This window comes from Lepisosteus oculatus, chromosome 13 (assembly GCF_040954835.1).
Source record: "Lepisosteus oculatus isolate fLepOcu1 chromosome 13, fLepOcu1.hap2, whole genome shotgun sequence".
Lineage (NCBI taxonomy): Eukaryota > Metazoa > Chordata > Actinopteri > Semionotiformes > Lepisosteidae > Lepisosteus > Lepisosteus oculatus.
The window spans coordinates 3,337,795-3,359,801 of record NC_090708.1 but is presented as its reverse complement, the minus strand read 5'-3'; the positions used below and the strand labels follow the sequence as shown (position 1 = coordinate 3,359,801).

The following is a 22,007-nucleotide window of genomic DNA, read 5'->3' as shown; positions in this document are numbered from 1 at the left end:
CAGCGGCTCAGTTAGTTCCTACTGGCTGTGCTTCTCATTACAATAAAGCACAAGGATCTTGCGGATTGTATCGTATATAAAATGGAAAATGAACTGCTTTAATTTCATTTTACTTTGTTTCTACAAGCTACTTCGAAATGGACGCGAACATCCTAACGTCTTTAATATTATGTTTCACTTTTCAGGCGGACGGCGATCTGGCTTGCCGGATACTGGGAGAATATACAATGTCAGGTTTATTCAAAGACGGTGACTTGGTGCTCGGTGGTGTTTTCCCTGTCTTTGGCACTCTGGAGGAGAGCCATACCTTGTTTGATACAGAACCACCAAAAAGAAAGTGTGTTGGGTAAGTCATACATTCGCACACAGGGAAGGTTTGGGGATAGATCATAAAAAGCGCCTTTAAAATAATTTTGTATTATTTTCTATTCTTATTAAAGTCTCACGTTCACTTCTAGTCTGGAAGGGGGACGATAATTTGTCAATGTACAGTAAGTGATGATAAATTATTCTGCCCACTCGTGACGGGGTGTGGTCTTTGATTCCTTGCTCACTTAAACAGGACCAGTGGAAAAAAACCATGAGGGATGATGTGTTATAGCATTAAAAAAATGATGTGTAATAGCTAGTCAACACTATTTTGCATATCCTCTGGAGCATCGTATCTTCAGCATCGTGCCCTCAGAATGAAAGCTGAGGTACTGTAGCATTGCTCTTCGCCACACAGCTGTGCCGTCTGTCACCCTACTGAATCATGTTCTAATGACAGGTTTGATCCTCGTGTGTTTCGATGGGTGCAGATGATGGTCTTTGCCATAGAGGAAATCAACACGGACAGCAGTTTACTGCCAAACATCACACTGGGATACAAAATCCTGGACAATTGCGATTCTCCGGCTGAAACTGTGAGAGCGGGTCTAACCTTAGCCAACGGACCAGAAAGGATTAACTCATCATGTCCCTCCCCAGGCACTGCTGTTATCACATCTCACTCTTTACATATCGCCAGAGCAATCGGTACCTTCGGTATTCCTTTGGTAAAGCTTAATGCGATTTTTAAAATTCATTATTACAGCCATACCGTTTAGAAGTCTGCATGAACGATCTATAGATTAGTGTTCTATTTTATATTGAATATTGATGGTTGAAGAGTTTTTATGTTAAATGTTTAAATGATGATATCTTGTTGTTTTTTTGCTATAATGAGTAATCTACTCTTTTACTTTAACCGTAATTTGAAAATTGTAATGTATATTGCACAAGTATAGTTTGGTAATTTTTTATCTTTGAACTGGTTGGTAAAGTTCAGTTTCAGAGCTGTAATTATATTACATACAATATGAACATAAATGTTTTTATTTATATTTCACAAGGTCAGCTACACTTCAACATGTGTTTGTCTGAGCGAGAAAAGAGAGTTCCCCACATTCTCCCGCACTATTCCCAGTGATTTTTTTCAGGCCAAAGCTTTTGCTCAGCTCGTTAAACATTTCGGATGGACATGGATCGGAGCTATTCAAGCCGAGAATGAGTACGGTATATTTGGGGTTCAGTCTTTCACTAAAGAAGTTCTAAAATACGGAGTTTGCATCGCCTTCACTGAAAATATTTTAAGCTCCTATTCGAGAGCTGCAGTACTTCAAATAGCTGAAACTATTAAAAGGACAGGAGTGAAAGTCATATTAGCATTTGCTTCAGAAGATGACCTGTACCCTTTAATGCAAGAGATTGTCAGTCAAAACATAACTGGAATACAGTGGTTAGGAAGTGAGGACTGGGTAACAGCAGCGAGACCCTCCACTGTAGAAATATTCAAGTCTTTTGGTGGCACAATAGGGTTTGCAACTCGCAAGATGGCGATCCCAGAGTTCAAAGATTTTCTCCTCAATATACGTCCGTCTCTCGATTCTGCAAATAACTTAAATAATGCATTCTGGGAACATATCTTTGAGTGCACTCTACGTTTGAAAGAGGAATCCTTCCAAAAAAATGTTTCAGAAACCAAGTCAAGGACATGCACAGGAGAAGAGAGACTAGATGAAATAGAAAACGCTTTATTTGATGTCTCACAATTGAGAGTAACTTATATTGTGCAAAAAGCAGTGTATGCTGTAGCACATGCACTTCATGACTTACTATTCTGTAAAAAGGAAGAAAATAAAACCATTAGACTGTGTGGAGATATTGCAAGAATAGAACCCTGGCAGGTGAGTAAAATCTAATTGCAGGTCTCATGTTTGTATGAGCTTCAATATGTACATGACAAGGTGCTGTATACTGTCAGATTCTAGAGCTTTTATCATTACGTGAAATAAAAGGAGATATAAAAATATATCAGAGATGTTAAAATATAAGGAGATATAAAAAAGTATTAGAAAAAATAAATTATGCTTTATTTTATGTAAAAGCTTTAATATAATCTTAAACCACTTATAGTACATACAAAGTGCATTTCACAATAAAATAAAAGTAAAATTGAGTCAGACATCAACTCCAGTGCTGTTCACTGGCAGGGTCAACATCAGTCATATCAAACTTTAGATGCAATTTAGTGACATTCAAACATTTATATCAGAAATGCAATAGGGGAATACTGAGCCATATCTTGGTAACAGTTTTAATGTGGACATAGATTTTAGTATCTTCTGCATAGAAGTGACCTATGTAAGTCTAGCACTTGACTGAGATGAAATACATGACCACTACATGACAGATGGCCCAGTATTGAGCCCTGTAGGATGTTAGATGAGCAAATGACGCACTGAAATCTAAGAGAATAACAATATACAGCGCAGCTAAGTCAGTTTACGTGAGGAAATCATTAGCAGCTTTAACAGGAGCAGCTTCATTCCCACAGTATTTTTCTGAAAACAGAGTAAAAGAGTTCAAACTGTTTATTTACAGTGAGGTGTAATGTTATTGCACTGAAATTTATTCTGATATTTTCACAAGAAAGGTTAGATATACTGTAGGCTGCACTAAACTAAGTTTTAGGTATTTTTCCAAAACTGTTAAGGTCACTGAACATATAAAAAGAGTGAACTTTGTGAACCGTTTTGGAGAAGCTGTGTACTTTGATGAGAACGGAGATCCTCCTGCTGCCTATGACATTATAAACTGGCAACTCAACAAAGGAGTGGTCAGCCATGTGACAGTGGGTCACTTTGATACATCACCAGATGGAGGCAGTCAACTAGTGATTGATGAGGACAGTATTGTCTGGAGCACTGGGGAAGAGGTAAGCAGTCTTTTAGAACTTGATACTATTTTAAAAAACTTCCACTTAATCTGAATAGATTAATTTAAATGTATGGGTGATACTTTAAAAAAATCCCACTTTGTTTCTCTCTTCAGGTTCCAGCAGGAGTGTGTTCTGAGAGCTGCCCCCCAGGCACAAGAAGAGCAGCCAGGAAAGGCCAGCCCATCTGCTGCTTCGATTGCATTCCTTGTGCTGATGGTACCATGGCAAACACTACAGGTATGAACTATGTAGCAAGAATTTACCTCTAAATGTGGAGCTTCTCCATACTTTGTGATCAACTTTTGGTGCATGTCTCCATATTCCAAGAAGACACTGTAAGGGAATTGGAAAGCGTTATCCTAGGAACTTTCGGAACTTGCTAATTAACACTTACAATAATATAACACATAACCTGAAATATTGTATTACAATATTTGATTATTAATTTAAATTAATCAGAATCCACATTGAAAGACTTCAAAACGTCTTGCTGATTTCTCTCTATTATTGTTTTTAGGAAATATTTATTATTAAATATTCATCTTTGCATTGCCTGTAAACTTATTTTTCATCATGCAGATGGTTTACTGCCCTGCACATACTGTATTTCTTTAAAAATGAAATGAAGGTGAAATAACTATTAATACAGTAGCTTTACTGCAAGTTCTGAAGATGCATCATCTAATTGTTCACTGTTTCTGGTCACAATAAAATGCTTTGAGAAAAATCATTTCATGGTTTCAGTTATTGATCTACTCAGTAATAATAAGTTGAAATGGGGGATCTCTACTTTTTTTTAACCTTTTTCAGGTGCAGCTGAGTGCATGGAATGTCCACAGGACTACTGGTCTAATGATGGAAAAGACAGCTGCATCCTCAGAGACACTGAGTATCTTTCCTACTATGATGCAATGGGAATCACACTCACTACTGTGTCATTGTTTGGACTCTGCTTGACAGTAGCCACTATTTCAGTCTTCTTTTCCTTCAGAAGCACACCCATTGTAAAAGCCAACAACTCTGAGCTCAGCTCTCTCCTGCTGTTCTCTCTGCTGCTGTGCTTTCTCTGCCCTCTTACCTTCATTGGGCAGCCAACAGCCTGGTCCTGTATGTTGCGTCACACAGCTTTTGGAATCACATTTGCACTTTGTATTTCCTGTGTGTTGGGAAAAACAATAGTTGTTGTAACAGCTTTCAGCGCCACTCTTCCTAGCAACAACATGGCAAAAAACTTTGGGCCAGTTCAGCAGAGGATCATAGTTTGTTCTTGTACAGCTGTGCAGGTTGTAATCTGTGTGCTGTGGCTTAGTTTCAAACCTCCCATTCCTGACAAAAATTTTAAACTCAGTAATGAAAAGATCATTTTAGAATGTAACACAGGATCAGAAATTGCATTTTATGCAGTACTGGGCTATATAGGCCTGCTTGCAGCTACTTGTTTGGTGCTGGCTTTCTTAGCCAGGAAACTGCCTGATAATTTCAATGAGGCCAAGCTGATTACTTTCAGCATGCTCATCTTCTGTGCAGTTTGGGTCACCTTCATACCTGCATATATCAGTTCTCCTGGAAAATACACAGTTGCAGTTGAGATTTTTGCAATTTTGTCCTCAACGTTTGGTCTGCTGCTTTGCATTTTTGCTCCTAAATGTTATCTTATTTTGCTGAAGCCAGAGAAAAACACAAGAAAACATATGATGGGGAAAGTGCCTTCCAAACGACTGTAATGAAAAAAATAACTTCTCTAATACAATAAACGATATCAGTCCTTCAGTCATGTGTCTGCTTCTTGTAGGGTATACTGGAGGCATAGCAAACAAGGCAGGTGATGACGATGATGATGATTATAGTCTTCTAAATAAAGACATTTTTCCATTCTTTGACTATTTTGTTATTGTGCTCTCCTCAGAGGCAGTTCATCTATTTTAAATTAAATAAATATGAAAGGTAGCTACATAGCTGACTGACCATTGTCTAAGCAGCAAGGTATTTTACCTCTTTGTTATAATAAAGGTCCATTTAATTACACATTTTACTGCTTGCAAAGCTGCAAAGTTTGTAATCTGTGTTGTGACTTAATTTAAATCCCTTATTTCCTGACAAAATGTTTAAATACAGAAAAGAGAAAATGATATTAGCATTTAGTGATCAGAAATTGCATTACATGGAAATGTTTAACTGCAGTTTAGGAGAGTTACCAACAGGTTAACCATATACAGCTGTTCCCAATCACAGTCATTAAGGAATTTGTGTTTGATATATACTGTATACAGTATATATCAAACACAAACACATTCCTTCACATTCATCATAAACATCCTTCCTCTACCCTATCTCCACCTTGCAGCTACCCGTCGGTTAACTCTTTTATGGGCTTTTCTGAATTCCAGCCTCCTCATCCTGTGGCCAGGAGGCGGCCCATTAACCAAGCAGGTTAAGATACACACATCCTATCAAAAACTGTTACACCTGTTCTTTTTCTTTTTCCCTGTTTACAACCGTTTTTGTGCAATATATGCCAGGAACCTGTGCAATACATTTATATTTATATTGTGCAATACGACTTTTTTGTGTACTGTTCTGTTCTGTTTTTTGTGTGTTCTGGACTGTGAGTAACTCTTCGTAGTGCACTTCTCACTGTAATGTAATATTGAGCTACAGTATATACTGTAGGCCTGCTTGCAGCTACTTGTTTGGTGCTGCTTTTCTTAGCCAGGAAACTAGTTGACAATTTCAATGAGGCCAAGCGGATTGTTTCCAGCATGTTTATCTTCTGTGCAGGTTGGCTAACCTGCATACCAGCATATATCAGTTCACCTGGAAAAGACACTGTCGCAGGGGAGATTTTTGCACTTTTCCCTTCAACATTGTCACGACGGCGTCCTTCTGCTAGAGGTTGCCCTGGGAAACCGGAGTTCTTTTGTCTCGAGAACTGGCTGCCCATTGCATAGACCCATACAAGGTCCTGGAAAGGATGAACGCTTATCTTACTGCCTCGGCCTACCCCGCTCTCTGGGTCGACAGATACCCTAGTCCAGTTCCGGTGCCATTTTTTAAACCCACACTGGCAACGATCAACACGTATCTCTTTGGCAAACACCAACAAGGAACTGCACTGACAGTGCATTCTACACTTCCGACAGGTCCAAACCAGCATCCAGTACCTGATCCACTGGCAGGGTCACAAACCTGAGGACCGAGCATGGGTTCAAGAGGCCTTGATGCGCCTTGATTCAATCCTTCCACTCCACGTTCCCCCAGAGACCTTGCCCAACTGTTAAGGGGGGGACACTATTACACCTGGGCAGGTAGAAGCGAACAGCCCTTGATCCAGCCCTCCTCACTGGTACCCAATCATCCAATTAACAAATTAATATTTATTCCCTAGACGCCATTCTGCAAGTGCTGCAAGATTTAGCTCTGTATGGACAATCAGCTCCTTGCACATCACAGACAGCCACTGTCTTTCTGCATCATAACTATCATCTAAACAACTACTGTTTCATTTTGTTTTATCGTCTGTGGCATTTATAAATAATATAAAAGATGTTTTTCAATTTTGAGCACAGCTAGGTTAAAAGAAAATGGCTACTGCCACAAATTTTTAATCTGGTCTTATTTAGGAATGGAACTGCAGATCTATACTGGCATTGATTGTAAATCATTAAGAATAATTTAAAAATGATAACAGCTTTTTCTGTTGTATTTGAGACAGTGTTTTGTGTTTTTACAGGGAGACATAAAATTGAGTATACAGTACATACATTCACACCCCTGTATCCATGTAGTTTGCAATTAACATATTTTAATGATAATTTAAGCAAATAATATTGAACAAAATAAAATTACAATATTTAGATTTTTGTATCTAAACAATCACTCTGGTATTTTTATTATGCTACCTATGAATGATTAATGTTGATCTATTCATGCGCAGCCGACTTTCTCTTGTGGCAGTCAGGAGTATTTTATTTGATTTTATTTGTCTAAACATTCACTAACACAATACTTTTAATAAAGAATGTGCAACTGCCCTTTACAGTTATTTATTTGTATTTTAGTGGTTAGGCTAGCCAGCTTGCAGTGTTGGGGCACTGGGTTCAGTTCCAGACCAGGGGTACTGTCTGCAGGGAGTTTGTATGTTCCTCTGAGTTCATATCGATTTCCTCAGAGCTCTGGCTTCCTTCCACAGTCCCTGCGCTCCCTGTGACACTGAAGTTATTAAAGGCGATAGAACATGAATGGATGGGTAGTATTACAGTTTTGTATTGATCTTTTTGCGGAGAACAAAGATCTCATAGATTTCATAGATAAGATGATGTTTTGACAATTTGAGATACAGTATGTCGTTTTCTGTATGTGTTCCTTTATAACCACGAACCACGAACATGCATTTGTAAGGATTTATAAGACCATTTTGCAAAGGATGTTTAATAGGTCAGAGGTCACAAAGTCATTTTTACAGGAGCACAGAAAGGGTCCTGTTTGTGTTGCACGGAAACATGGAATTTGACTCCTCGAGTTTATTTGTAATGGAATAAATCTATTCATAATTTATTAACAATAATAAGAACTTGTTATTATTCCTCTGTGCTTTTTCAAAACACCAAAAAACCTAAAGAGCTTGTTGTCAGACAGATTCGATTTGAAATTAAACCTTTAAATCCAACTGTGCAGCTCAATCATGTAACACGTAAATTGTCGCAATCCAGCCATTAATTTTTCAAATCAAAATAAAAAAGCACGCACCACGTACTCCACTCACTGAATCCAGTAACCACAGTACAACACTACTGTGTATCCTTCACCGGGAAAAAGAATAATTGAAACACATTAGATACGTTATTGATAAATAAACAACTGTAAAGGGAAAGGCACAAGCGTTAAACAGTCCCCAGTCTCCAGGATATTGTATTGAGCAGAAACTGGACAGCTCCGTGGCGCTGATGCTGAAAATACCCTTTACACTCCAGAGTCTGGAATATTTACCGTGTTCCTAACAATTGCCTAATAGATTCATCTTTCTACTGTTTTGTTTTTTATATAAACCTTCTACAGTTTTTTGATAGAATGTATTACCGATATGATTAATTGGTGCACGGCAATCTGATGTGCAGTGCTCACGGACTCGATGTCCTCAGTGGGATGTACTGTAAATCATGACACCCGAACAGCAGCCTCCTCACGCTGAGCTGATCAAACCGACCCCTTGGGAGACAGCGGCTCAGTTAGTTCCTACTGGCTGTGCTTCTCATTACAATAAAGCACAAGGACCTTGCGGATTGTATCGTATATAAAATGGAAAATGAAATACTGTACTTTCATTTCATTCAGATTACTTTGATTCTACAAGCTACGTCGTAATGGACGCGCACATCCTAACATCGTTAATGTTATTTCATTCGTTTCAGGTGGACGGCGATTTGTCGTGCAGGAGCCTGGGCAAATATACAATGTCTGGTTTATTCAAAAACGGCGAATTAGTCATCGGCGGTGTGTTCCCAGTTTTTGGAACACATGAGGACAGCCATACGTTGTTCAATGCTGAACCACCAACCACCAAGTGTGTTGGGTGAGTTATACAGTAATGAACATCTGCACACACGTAAAATTGTAGAGATTCATGAGAAAAATAAGTTTCCTTGAAATACTGTATGGCATAGCATTTAATATATACAGTACATCTAGAAGCTGAACATGTTCAGTAAGTTATTGTATGTTCTTCCCACTCGTGACGGGATTTAATTTATCGCTCGGTTAAAGGTGGGGCATTGAGTGAACCGGTCAGGGATAATAAATCATAGCAAATCAGACCTAATCTGAACAGAAACACAAGATGAAATCTGGAGCCAGTGGACGTGCCTGAGCTTTGGATCTGTGAGGTATCATCGCTGAACACGATGCACCCGTGCCGCCTGTTAACCTATCGTACTGTATCTCATTACAGCTTCGACCTTCGTGTGTTTCGATGGGTGCAGATGATGGTCTTTGCCATAGAGGAAATCAACACGGACAGCAGTTTACTGCCAAACATCACACTTGGATACAAAATCCTGGACAATTGCGATTCTCCGGCTGAAACTGTGAGAGCGGGTCTAACCTTAGCCAACGGACCAGAAGAAGTACAAGAATCTAAACCCTGTCCCTCGCCAACCCGTGCTGTGATCACCTCTAACTCCTTACACATCGCCAGAGCTATTGGTCCCTTCGGTATTCCTTTGGTAAAGCTTAATGTTATTTTTCTTTTCGTTTTAGAAGTCTTCATCTAAGACACCCAACTTACAGTACTGTTTATGTTGCACACTGATGCTTGAAGAGTTTTTGTCCTAATTTAAAGGGCATGTTTTATCAGGTTTTCATCAGTATGAGGTTTTGATAAATTATTTAAATGTTTACTTAGAGACAGCTTGCCTTTATACTATAATACTGTGCTCTTAAAAAAAAAATCAGTTTGTAACTTATATTGCCCTTAGGTGAAGATTAATTATTTTTAAATGAATGGGTGAAATTACATTTACAACAAGGCTGTAGTTATTTTAAGTATGAACAGGTTACTCAGAAGTGAATGAATTAATGCTTGCTTTTACTGTATGCATATTTCACAAGGTCAGCTATGCTTCAACATGTTCCTGTCTCAGCAACAAAAGAGAGTTCCCCACATTCTCCCGCACTATTCCCAGTGATTTCTTTCAGGCCAAAGCTTTGGCTCAGCTTGTTAAACATTTTGGATGGACGTGGATCGGAGCTATCCAAGCGGACAATGAATATGGCATCTTTGGGATACAGTCTTTTACCAAGGAAGTTGCAAAATATGGAGTTTGCATTGCCTTCACTGAAAATATTTTAAGTACCTATTCAAAACCTGCAATACTTCAAATAGTTGAAACTATTAAAAGGACAACAGTGAAAGTCATATTAGCATTTGCCAATGAACATGACCTGTACCCTTTAATGCAGGAGATTGTCAGTCAAAACATAACTGGCATACAGTGGATCGCAAGTGAGGACTGGGTAACAGCAGCGAGACCCTCAACTGTAGAATTCTTCAGGTCTTTTGGTGGCACAATTGGGTTTGCAACTCACAAGATGGCGATCCCAGAGTTCAAAGATTTTCTCATCAATATACATCCATCTGTTGATTCTGTAAACAACTTAAATAATGTATTCTGGGAAAACATCTTTGGGTGTACTTTATACTTGACAGAGGAGACCTTCAAACAAAATATCTCAGAAACCAAGTCAAAGATATGCACAGGAAAAGAGAGGTTGGATGAAGTAGAAAACACTTTCTTTGATGTCTCACAACTAAGAGTGACATATAATGTACACAAAGCAGTGTATGCTGTAGCTTATGCACTTCATGACTTACTGTTTTGTGAAAAGGAAGAAAATAAGACCATTAGACTGTGTGGAGATATTGCAAGAATAGAGCCCTGGCAGGTGAGTAAAAGCAGATTGCAGTTCTGACCTGTGTGTGAGTGTCTATGTACAGGGGTAACACAACAGTGGGACAGAAAAAAAAATGTATTACTTCAAAATTTATGTGAATTATAGATGTGAATCAATATCTATTTATACTTTGCGGAATTTGCAGCTTTTTTCATTCTGTTAAAAACAGGAGATGTAAAAATCTCTCATGAAAAATGAAATAAAAACTACTTCATTTAGCTCTAACCTTTAAAATCATCTCATAGCACTTTACAATACACAAAAGTACATTTCACAGTAATATTGAATTAATGTTGTATAAACCTTTAAGCCTAGTGCTGTCCACTGGCAGACGTACAGTATGTAATTGATATAAGGAAGCCAATAACATCAGTCTTATCAAAACTAAGATGTAAAAAATTTTGTGACATTTAATCTTTTATATTGGAAATAGAATTGGAGAGTATTGAAACAGTTACCTTGGTATCAGGCTTCTTGTGGACACCGATTTGAGAAACATACTGTATGTATAAAAATGATCAGACCATGTGACTCTAGGACTTTACTGAGACGAATTACATAAAAACTATATTGCAGAGGGCCTGGTATTGAGCTGTGTGAAACAGCAGATGTAACTGCCCAAAACTCACACATAACACTACCAGTAGAAATGAAGCATTGACACTCATGAAGGTAAGATTTAAAATATTTAGTGTCAGTGCCAGACATTCCACGCTAATTGTTCAGATGAATGACATAATTTGCTGCATCAAATGATGCACTGAGATCTATAAGAATTACAATATAGAGTGCACACAAATCTGATACCTTGAGGAGGTCATTGGCAACTTTAATAAGAGCAGTTTAATTGTTATTTAATCGTATAAAGAAAGAATTAAGTAGTTCAGACTACTTATTTACAGTAAAAAGGTTATTTACATAACAAAAGTTAGATGTAGGCTGCAAAAGAAGCATAAACTAAGTTTTAGGCATTTTTTTCAACACTGTCAAGGTCATGGAACAACTAAAAAGAGTCAGTTTTGTGAACCGCTTTGGAGAAGCTGTGTACTTTGATGAGAATGGAGATCCTCCTGCTGCCTATGACATTATAAACTGGCAACTCAACAAAGGAGTGGTCAGCCATGTGACAGTGGGTCACTTTGATACATCACCAGATGGAGGCAGTCAGCTAGTGATTGATGAGGACAGTATTGTCTGGAGCACTGGGAGAGAGGTAAGTACAATTTCAGATCTTGATCCTATTTTCAATAACTTCCACTTAATCTGAATAACTTCAAATGTATGGGTGATACTTTAAAAAAATCCCACTTTGTTTCTCTCTTCAGGTTCCAACAGGAGCATGTTCTGAGAGCTGCCCCCCAGGCACAAGAAGAGCAGCCAGGAAAGGCCAGCCCATCTGCTGCTTCGATTGCATTCCTTGTGCTGATGGTACCATGGCAAACACTACAGGTATGAACTATGTAGCAAGAATTTACCTCTAACTGTGGAGCTTCTCCATACTTTGTGATCAACTAATTGTCCACTGTTGCCATTGTCCACTGTTTCTGGTCACAAAATGCTTTGAGAAAAATCATTTCATGGTTTCAGTTATTGATCTACACAGTAATAATAAGTTGAAATGGGGGATCTCTACTTTTTTTAACCTTTTTCAGGTGCAGCTGAGTGCATGGAATGTCCACAGGACTACTGGTCTAATGATGGAAAAGACAGCTGCATCCTCAGAGACACTGAGTATCTTTCCTACTATGATGCAATGGGAATCACACTCACTACTGTGTCATTGTTTGGACTCTGCTTGACAGTAGCCACTATTTCAGTCTTCTTTTCCTTCAGAAGCACACCCATTGTAAAAGCCAACAACTCTGAGCTCAGCTCTCTCCTGCTGTTCTCTCTGCTGCTGTGTTTTCTCTGCCCTCTTACCTTCATTGGGCAGCCAACAGCCTGGTCCTGTATGTTGCGTCACACAGCTTTTGGAATCACATTTGCACTTTGTATTTCCTGTGTGTTGGGAAAAACAATAGTTGTTGTAACAGCTTTCAGAGCCACTCTTCCCAACGACAACATGGCAAAAAACTTTGGACCAGTTCAGCAGAGGATCATAGTTTTTTCTTGTACAGCTGTGCAGGTTATAATCTGTGTTCTGTGGCTTAGTTTGAAACCTCCCTTCCCTGACAAAAATTTTAAACTCAGTAATGAAAAGATCATTTTAGAATGTAACACAGGATCAGAAATTGCATTTTATGCAGTACTGGGCTATATAGGCCTGCTTGCAGCTACTTGTTTGGTGCTGGCTTTCTTAGCCAGGAAACTGCCTGATAATTTCAATGAGGCCAAGCTGATTACTTTCAGCATGCTCATCTTCTGTGCAGTTTGGGTCACCTTCATACCTGCATATATCAGTTCTCCTGGAAAATACACAGTTGCAGTTGAGATTTTTGCAATTTTGTCCTCAACGTTTGGTCTGCTGCTTTGCATTTTTGCTCCTAAATGTTATCTTATTTTGCTGAAGCCAGAGAAAAACACAAGAAAACATATGATGGGGAAAGTGCCTTCCAAACGACTGTAATGAAAAAAATAACTTCTCTAATACAATAAACGATATCAGTCCTTCAGTCATGTGTCTGCTTCTTGTAGGGTATACTGGAGGCATAGCAAACAAGGCAGGTGATGACAATGATGATGATTATAGTCCTCTAAATAAAGACATTTTTCCATTCTTTTTTTATAAGTGACTATTTTGTTGTTGTGCTCTCCTCAGAGGCAGTTCATCTATTTTAAATTAAATAAATATGAAAGGTAGCTACATAGCTGACTGACCTTTGTCTAAGCAGCAAGGTATTTTACCTCTTTGTTATAATAAAGGTCCATTTAATTACACATTTTACTGCTTGCAAAGCTGCAAAGTATGTAATCTGTGTTGTGACTTAATTTAAATCCCTTATTTCCTGACAAAATGTTTAAATACAGAAATGAGAACATGATATTTAGTGATCGAAAATTGCATTACATGGAAATGTTTAACTGCAGTTTAGGAGAGATACCAACAGGTTAACCATATACAGCTGTTCCCAATCACAGTCATTAAGGAAATTAGCTACTGTATACAGTATATATCAAACACAAACACATCCCTTCACATTCATCATAAACATCCTTCCTCTACCCTATCTCCACCTTGCAGCTACCCGTCGGTTAACTCTTTTATGGGCTTTTCTGAATTCCAGCCTCCTCATCCTGTGGCCAGGAGGCGGCCCATTAACCAAGCAGGTTAAGATACACACATCCTATCAAAAACTGTTACACCTGTTCTTTTTCTTTTTCCCCGTTTACAACCGTTTTTGTGCAATATATGCCAGGAACCTGTGCAATACATTTATATTTATATTGTGCAATACGACTTTTTTGTGTAGTGTTCTGGACTGTGAGTAACTCTTCGTAGTGCACTTCTCACTGTAATGTAATATTGAGCTACAGTATATACTGTAGGCCTGCTTGCAGCTACTTGTTTGGTGCTGCTTTTCTTAGCCAGGAAACTAGTTGACAATTTCAATGAGGCCAAGCGGATTGTTTCCAGCATGTTTATCTTCTGTGCAGGTAGGCTAACCTGCAAACCAGCATATATCAGTTCACCTGGAAAAGACACTGTCGCAGGGGAGATTTTTGCACTTTTCCCTTCAACATTGTCAAGACAGCGTCCTTCTGCTAGAGGTTGCCCTTAGAAACCGGAGTTCTTCTGTCTCGAGAACTGGCTACCCATTACATAGACCCATACAAGGTCCTGGAAAGGATGAAAGCTTATCTTACTGCCTCGGCCTACCCCGCTCTCTGGGTCGGCAGATACCCTAGTCCAGTTCCGGTGCCATTTCTTAAACCCACACTGGCAACGATCGACACGTATCTCTTTGGCAAACACCAACAAAGAACTGCACTGACAGTGCATTCTACACTTCCGACAGGTCCAAACCAGCATCCAGTACCTGATCCACTGGCAGGGTCACAAACCTGAGGACAGAGCATGGGTTCAAGAGGCCTTGATGCGCCTTGATTCAATCCTTCCACTCCACGTTCCCCCAGAGACCTTGCCCAACTGTTAAGGGGGGGCACTATTACACCTGGGCAGGTAGAAGCGAACAGCCCTTGATCCAGCCTTCCTTATTGGTACCCAGTCATCCAATTAACAAATTAATATTTATTCCATAGATGCCATTCTGCAAGTGCTGCAAGATTTAGCTCAGTATGGACAATCAGCTCCTTGCACATCACAGACAGCCACTGTCTTTCTGCATCATAACTATCATCTAAACAACTACTGTTTCATTTTGTTTTATCGTCTGTGGCATTTACAACTAATATAAAAGATGTTTTTCGTTTTTGAACACAGCTAGGTTAAAAGAAAATGGCTACTGCCACAAATCTTTAATCTGGTCTTATTTAGGAATGGAACTGCAGATCTATACTGGCATTGATTGTAAATCATTAAGAATAATTTAAAAATGATAACAGCTTTTTCTGTTGTATTTGAGACAGTATTTTGTGTTTTTACAGGGAGACATAAAATTGAGTATACAGTACATACATTCACACCCCTGTATCCATGTAGTTTGCAATTTACATATTTTAATGATAATTTAAGCAAATAATATTGAACAAAATTAAATGACAATATTTAGATTTTGTATCTAAACAATTACTCTGGTATTTTTATTACGCTACCTACGAATGATTAATGTTGATCTATTCATGCGCAGCCGACTTTCTCTTGTGGCAGTCAGGAGTATTTTATTTGATTTTATTTGTCTAAACATTTACTAACACAATACTTTTAATAAAGAATGTGCAACTGCCCTTTACAGTTATTTATTTGTATTTTAGTGGTTAGGCTAGCCAGCTTGCAGTGTTGGGGCACTGGGTTCAGTTCCAGACCAGGGGTACTGTCTGCAGGGAGTTTGTATGTTCCTCTGAGTTCATATCGATTTCCTCAGTGCTCTGGCTTCCTTCCACAGTCCCTGCGCTCCCTGTGACACTGAATTTATTAAAGGGGATAGAACGTGAATGGATGGGTAGTATTACAGTTTTGTATTGATCTTTTTGCGGATAACAAATTTCATAGATAAGATGATGTTTTGACAATTTGAGATACAGTATGTCGTTTTCTGTATGTGTTCCTTTATAACCACGAACCACGAACATGCATTTGTAAGGATTTATAAGACCATTTTGCAAAGGATGTTTAATAGGTCAGAGGTCACTAAGTTATTTTTACAGGTGCACAGAAAGGGTCCTGTTTGTTTTGCACGGAAACATGGAATTTTCACTCCTCGAGTTTATTTGTAATGGAATAAATCTATTCATAATTTATTAAAAATAATAAGAACTTGTTATAATTCCTCTGTGCTTTTTCAAAACACCAAAAAACCTAAAGAGCTTGTTGTCAGACAGATTCGATTTGAAAAATAAACCTTTAAATCCAATTTTGCAGCTCAATCATATAACACGTTAAATTTCACAATCCAGCCATTTATTTTTCAAATCAAAATAAAAAAGACCAGCCACGCACGCACTCAATGAATCTAGCAACCACAGTACAACACTACTGTATATCCTTCACCCGGAAAAAAAATAATTGAATCACAATAAATAAATTATTGATAAATAAACAACTGTAAAGGGAAAGGCACACGCGTTAAATTGTCCCCAGTCTCCAGGATATTGTATTGAGCAGAAACTGGACAGCTCCGTGGCGCTGATGCTGAAAATACCCTTTACACTCCAGAGTCTGGAATATTTACCGTGTTCCTAACAATTGCCTAATAGATTCATCTTTCTACTGTTTTGTTTTTTATATAAACCTTCTACAGTTTTTTGATAGAATGTATTACCGATATGATTAATTGGTGCACGGCAATCTGATGTGCAGTGCTCACGGACTCGATGTCCTCAGTGGGATGTACTGTAAATCATGACACCCGAACAGCAGCCTCCTCACGCTGAGCTGATCAAACCGACCCCTTGGGAGACAGCGGCTCAGTTAGTTCCTACTGGCTGTGCTTCTCATTACAATAAAGCACAAGGACCTTGCGGATTGTATCGTATATAAAATGGAAAATGAAATACTGTACTTTCATTTCATTCAGTTTACTTTGATTCTACAAGCTACGTCGTAATGGACGCGAACATCCTAACATCGTTAATGTTATTTCATTCGATTCAGGTGGACGGCGATTTGACGTGCAGGATACTGGGCAAATATACAATGTCTGGTTTATTCAAAAACGGCGAATTAGTCATCGGCGGTGTGTTCCCAGTTTTTGCCACCCTTGAGGACAGCCATACGTTGTCCGATACTGAACCACCAACGAGGAAGTGTGTTGAGTGAGTTATACAGTGATGAACATCTGCACACAAGTAAAAGTTTAGAGATACACGATAAAAATAAGTTCCCTTGAAATACTGTATGGCATAGGATTTAATATATACAGTACATCAAGAAGCTGAACATGTTCAGCAAATTATTGTATGTTCTTCCAACTCTTGACGGGATTTAATTTCTCGCTCGGTTAAAGGGGGGCAGTAAGTGAACCCGTCAGAGATAATAAGTGATAGCAAATCAGACCTAATCTGAATGTCACGGGCAGGTGGGAGCAAAAAGGTCCACTACGAAAAATAACCCGCGTGAACAGAAACACAAGATGAAATCTGGAGCCAGTGGACGTGCCTGAGCTTTGGAGCTGTGAGGTACTGTATCATCTCTGAACACGATACACCCTGTTAACCTATCGTATTTCATTACAGCTTCGACCTTCGTGTGTTTCGATGGGTGCAGATGATGGTCTTTGCCATAGAGGAAATCAACACGGACAGCAGTTTACTGCCAAACATCACACTTGGATACAAAATCCTGGACAATTGCGATTCTCCGGCTGAAACTGTGAGAGCGGGTCTAACCTTAGCCAACGGACCAGAAGAAGTACAAGAATCTAAACCCTGTCCCTCGCCAACCCGTGCTGTGATCACCTCTAACTCCTTACACATCGCCAGAGCTATTGGTCCCTTCGGTATTCCTTTGGTAAAGCTTAATGTTATTTTTCTTTTCGTTTTAGAAGTCTTCATCTAAGACACCCAACTTACAGTACTGTTTATGTTGCACACTGATGCTTGAAGAGTTTTTGTCCTAATTTAAAGGGCATGTTTTATCAGGTTTTCATCAGTATGAGGTTTTGATAAATTATTTAAATGTTTACTTAGAGACAGCTTGCCTTTATACTATAATACTGTGCTCTTAAAAAAAAAATCAGTTTGTAACTTATATTGCCCTTAGGTGAAGATTAATTATTTTTAAATGAATGGGTGAAATTACATTTACAACAAGGCTGTAGTTATTTTAAGTATGAACAGGTTACTCAGAAGTGAATGAATTAATGCTTGCTTTTACTGTATGCATATTTCACAAGGTCAGCTATGCTTCAACATGTTCCTGTCTCAGCAACAAAAGAGAGTTCCCCACATTCTCCCGCACTATTCCCAGTGATTTCTTTCAGGCCAAAGCTTTGGCTCAGCTTGTTAAACATTTTGGATGGACGTGGATCGGAGCTATCCAAGCGGACAATGAATATGGCATCTTTGGGATACAGTCTTTTACCAAGGAAGTTGCAAAATATGGAGTTTGCATTGCCTTCACTGAAAATATTTTAAGTACCTATTCAAAACCTGCAATACTTCAAATAGTTGAAACTATTAAAAGGACAACAGTGAAAGTCATATTAGCATTTGCCAATGAACATGACCTATACCCTTTAATGCAGGAGATTGTCAGTCAAAACATAACTGGCATACAGTGGATCGCAAGTGAGGACTGGGTAACAGCAGCTAGACCCTCAACTGTAGAATTCTTCAGGTCTTTTGGTGGCACAATTGGGTTTGCAACTCACAAGATGGCGATCCCAGAGTTCAAAGATTTTCTCATCAATATACATCCATCTGTTGATTCTGTAAACAACTTAAATAAAGTATTCTGGGAAAACATCTTTGGGTGTACTTTATACTTGACAGATGAGACCTTCAAACAAAATATCTCAGAAACCAAGTCAAAGATATGCACAGGAAAAGAGAGGTTGGATGAAGTAGAAAACACTTTCTTTGATGTCTCACAACTAAGAGTGACATATAATGTACACAAAGCAGTGTATGCTGTAGCTTATGCACTTCATGACTTACTGTTTTGTGAAAAGGAAGAAAATAAGACCATTAGACTGTGTGGAGATATTGCAAGAATAGAGCCCTGGCAGGTGAGTAAAAGCAGATTGCAGTTCTGACCTGTGTGTGAGTGTCTATGTACAGGGGTAACACAACAGTGGGACAGAAAAAAAAATGTATTACTTCAAAATTTATGTGAATTATAGATGTGAATCAATATCTATTTATACTTTGCGGAATTTGCAGCTTTTTTCATTCTGTTAAAAACAGGAGATGTAAAAATCTCTCATGAAAAATGAAATAAAAACTACTTCATTTAGCTCTAACCTTTAAAATCATCTCATAGCACTTTACAATACACAAAAGTACATTTCACAGTAATATTGAATTAATGTTGTATAAACCTTTAAGCCTAGTGCTGTCCACTGGCAGACGTACAGTATGTAATTGATATAAGGAAGCCAATAACATCAGTCTTATCAAAACTAAGATGTAAAAAATTTTGTGACATTCAATCTTTTATATTGGAAATAGAATTGGAGAGTATTGAAACAGTTACCTTGGTATCAGGCTTCTTGTGGACACCGATTTGAGAAACATACTGTATGTATAAAAATGATCAGACCATGTGACTCTAGGACTTTACTGAGAAGAATTACATAAAAACTATATTGCAGAGGGCCTGGTATTGAGCTGTGTGAAACAGCAGATGTAACTGCCTAAACTCACACATAACACTACCAGTAGAAATGAAGCATTGACACTCATGAAAGTAAGATTTAAAATATTTAGTGTCAGTGCCAGACATTCCACGCTAATTGTTCAGATGAATGACATAATTTGCTGCATCAAATGATGCACTGAGATCTATAAGAATTACAATATAGAGTGCACCCAAATCTGATACCTTGAGGAGGTCATTGGCAACTTTAATAAGAGCAGTTTAATTGTTATTTAATCGTATAAAGAAAGAATGAAGTAGTTCAGACTACTTATTTACAGTAAAAAGGTTATTTACATAACAAAAGTTAGATGTAGGCTGCAAAAGAAGCATAAACTAAGTTTTAGGCATTTTTTTCAACACTGTCAAGGTCATGGAACAACTAAAAAGAGTCAGTTTTGTGAACCGCTTTGGAGAAGCTGTGTACTTTGATGAGAATGGAGATCCTCCTGCTGCCTATGACATTATAAACTGGCAACTCAACAAAGGAGTGGTCAGCCATGTGACAGTGGGTCACTTTGATACATCACCAGATGGAGGCAGTCAGCTAGTGATTGATGAGGACAGTATTGTCTGGAGCACTGGGAGACAGGTAAGTACAATTTCAGATCTTGATCCTATTTTCAATAACTTCCACTTAATCTGAATAACTTCAAATGTATGGGTGATACTTTAAAAAAATTCCATTTTGTTTCTCTCTTCAGGTTCCAGCAGGAGTGTGTTCTGAGAGCTGCCCCCCAGGCACAAGAAGAGCAGCCAGGAAAGGCCAGCCCATCTGCTGCTTCGATTGCATTCCTTGTGCTGATGGTACCATGGCAAACACTACAGGTATGAACTATGTAGCAAGAATTTACCTCTAACTGTGGAGCTTCTCCATACTTTGTGATCAACTAATTGTCCACTGTTGCCATTGTCCACTGTTTCTGGTCACAAAATGCTTTGAGAAAAATCATTTCATGGTTTCAGTTATTGATCTACACAGTAATAATAAGTTGAAATGGGGGATCTCTACTTTTTTTAACCTTTTTCAGGTGCAGCTGAGTGCATGGAATGTCCACAGGACTACTGGTCTAATGATGGAAAAGACAGCTGCATCCTCAGAGACACTGAGTATCTTTCCTACTATGATGCAATGGGAATCACACTCACTACTGTGTCATTGTTTGGACTCTGCTTGACAGTAGCCACTATTTCAGTCTTCTTTTCCTTCAGAAGCACACCCATTGTAAAAGCCAACAACTCTGAGCTCAGCTCTCTCCTGCTGTTCTCTCTGCTGCTGTGTTTTCTCTGCCCTCTTACCTTCATTGGGCAGCCAACAGCCTGGTCCTGTATGTTGCGTCACACAGCCTTCGGAATCACATTTGCACTTTGTATTTCCTGTGTGTTGGGAAAAACAATAGTTGTTGTAACAGCTTTCAGAGCCACTCTTCCCAACGACAACATGGCAAAAAACTTTGGACCAGTTCAGCAGAGGATCATAGTTTTTTCTTGTACAGCTGTGCAGGTTATAATCTGTGTGCTGTGGCTTAGTTTGAAACCTCCCTTCCCTGACAAAAATTTTAAACTCAGTAATGAAAAGATCATTTTAGAATGTAACACAGGATCAGAAATTGCATTTTATGCAGTACTGGGCTATATAGGCCTGCTTGCAGCTACTTGTTTGGTGCTGGCTTTCTTAGCCAGGAAACTGCCTGATAATTTCAATGAGGCCAAGCTGATTACTTTCAGCATGCTCATCTTCTGTGCAGTTTGGGTCACCTTCATACCTGCATATATCAGTTCTCCTGGAAAATACACAGTTGCAGTTGAGATTTTTGCAATTTTGTCCTCAACGTTTGGTCTGCTTCTTTGCATTTTTGCTCCTAAATGTTATCTTATTTTGCTGAAGCCAGAGAAAAACACAAGAAAACATATGATGGGGAAAGTGCCTTCCAAACGACTGTAATGAAAAAAATAACTTCTCTAATACAATAACCGATATCAGTCCTTCAGTCATGTGTCTGCTTCTTGTAGGGTATACTGGAGGCATAGCAAACAAGACAGGTGATGACAATGATGATGATTATAGTCCTCTAAATAAAGACATTTTTCCATTCTTTTTTTATAAGTGACTATTTTGTTGTTATGCTCTCCTCAGAGGCAGTTCATCTATTTTAAATTAAATAAATATGAAAGGTAGCTACATAGCTGACTGACCTTTGTCTAAGCAGCAAGGTATTTTACCTCTTTGTTATAATAAAGGTCCATTTAATTACACATTTTACTGCTTGCAAAGCTGCAAAGTATGTAATCTGTGTTGTGACTTAATTTAAATCCCTTATTTCCTGACAAAATGTTTAAATACAGAAATGAGAACATGATATTTAGTGATCGAAAATTGCATTACATGGAAATGTTTAACTGCAG

At 38.5% G+C, this 22,007-nt stretch overlaps 3 protein-coding genes across 3 annotated transcripts; all 3 read left to right on the top strand.

The window, feature by feature from the left end:
• The first annotated feature begins 227 nt into the window (after nucleotides 1-227).
• LOC102687783 (extracellular calcium-sensing receptor-like) lies at nucleotides 228-5,053 on the top strand. The gene is made up of 5 exons (XM_069197690.1): nucleotides 228-346; nucleotides 770-905; nucleotides 2,924-3,238; nucleotides 3,355-3,478; nucleotides 4,052-5,053. Exons 1-5 carry the CDS (start codon nucleotides 228-230, stop codon nucleotides 4,963-4,965), a joined length of 1,608 nt encoding a protein of 535 aa, XP_069053791.1. The 3' UTR covers nucleotides 4,966-5,053.
• A 3,228-nt stretch (nucleotides 5,054-8,281) lies between these two features.
• Nucleotides 8,282-13,543, top strand: LOC138242163 (extracellular calcium-sensing receptor-like). Its single transcript, XM_069197449.1, has 6 exons — nucleotides 8,282-8,810; nucleotides 9,186-9,459; nucleotides 9,845-10,678; nucleotides 11,679-11,900; nucleotides 12,013-12,136; nucleotides 12,340-13,543. Exons 1-6 carry the CDS (start codon nucleotides 8,602-8,604, stop codon nucleotides 13,251-13,253), a joined length of 2,577 nt encoding a protein of 858 aa, XP_069053550.1. The 5' UTR covers nucleotides 8,282-8,601; the 3' UTR covers nucleotides 13,254-13,543.
• Nucleotides 13,544-16,793: 3,250 nt separating this feature from the next.
• Nucleotides 16,794-21,646, top strand: LOC138242168 (extracellular calcium-sensing receptor-like). The gene is made up of 6 exons (XM_069197456.1): nucleotides 16,794-17,059; nucleotides 17,480-17,753; nucleotides 18,139-18,710; nucleotides 19,971-20,091; nucleotides 20,306-20,429; nucleotides 20,639-21,646. The coding sequence occupies exons 1-6, from the start codon at nucleotides 16,851-16,853 to the stop codon at nucleotides 21,544-21,546; spliced, it is 2,208 nt and encodes a 735-aa protein (XP_069053557.1). The 5' UTR covers nucleotides 16,794-16,850; the 3' UTR covers nucleotides 21,547-21,646.
• The last annotated feature ends 361 nt before the right edge of the window (nucleotides 21,647-22,007 follow it).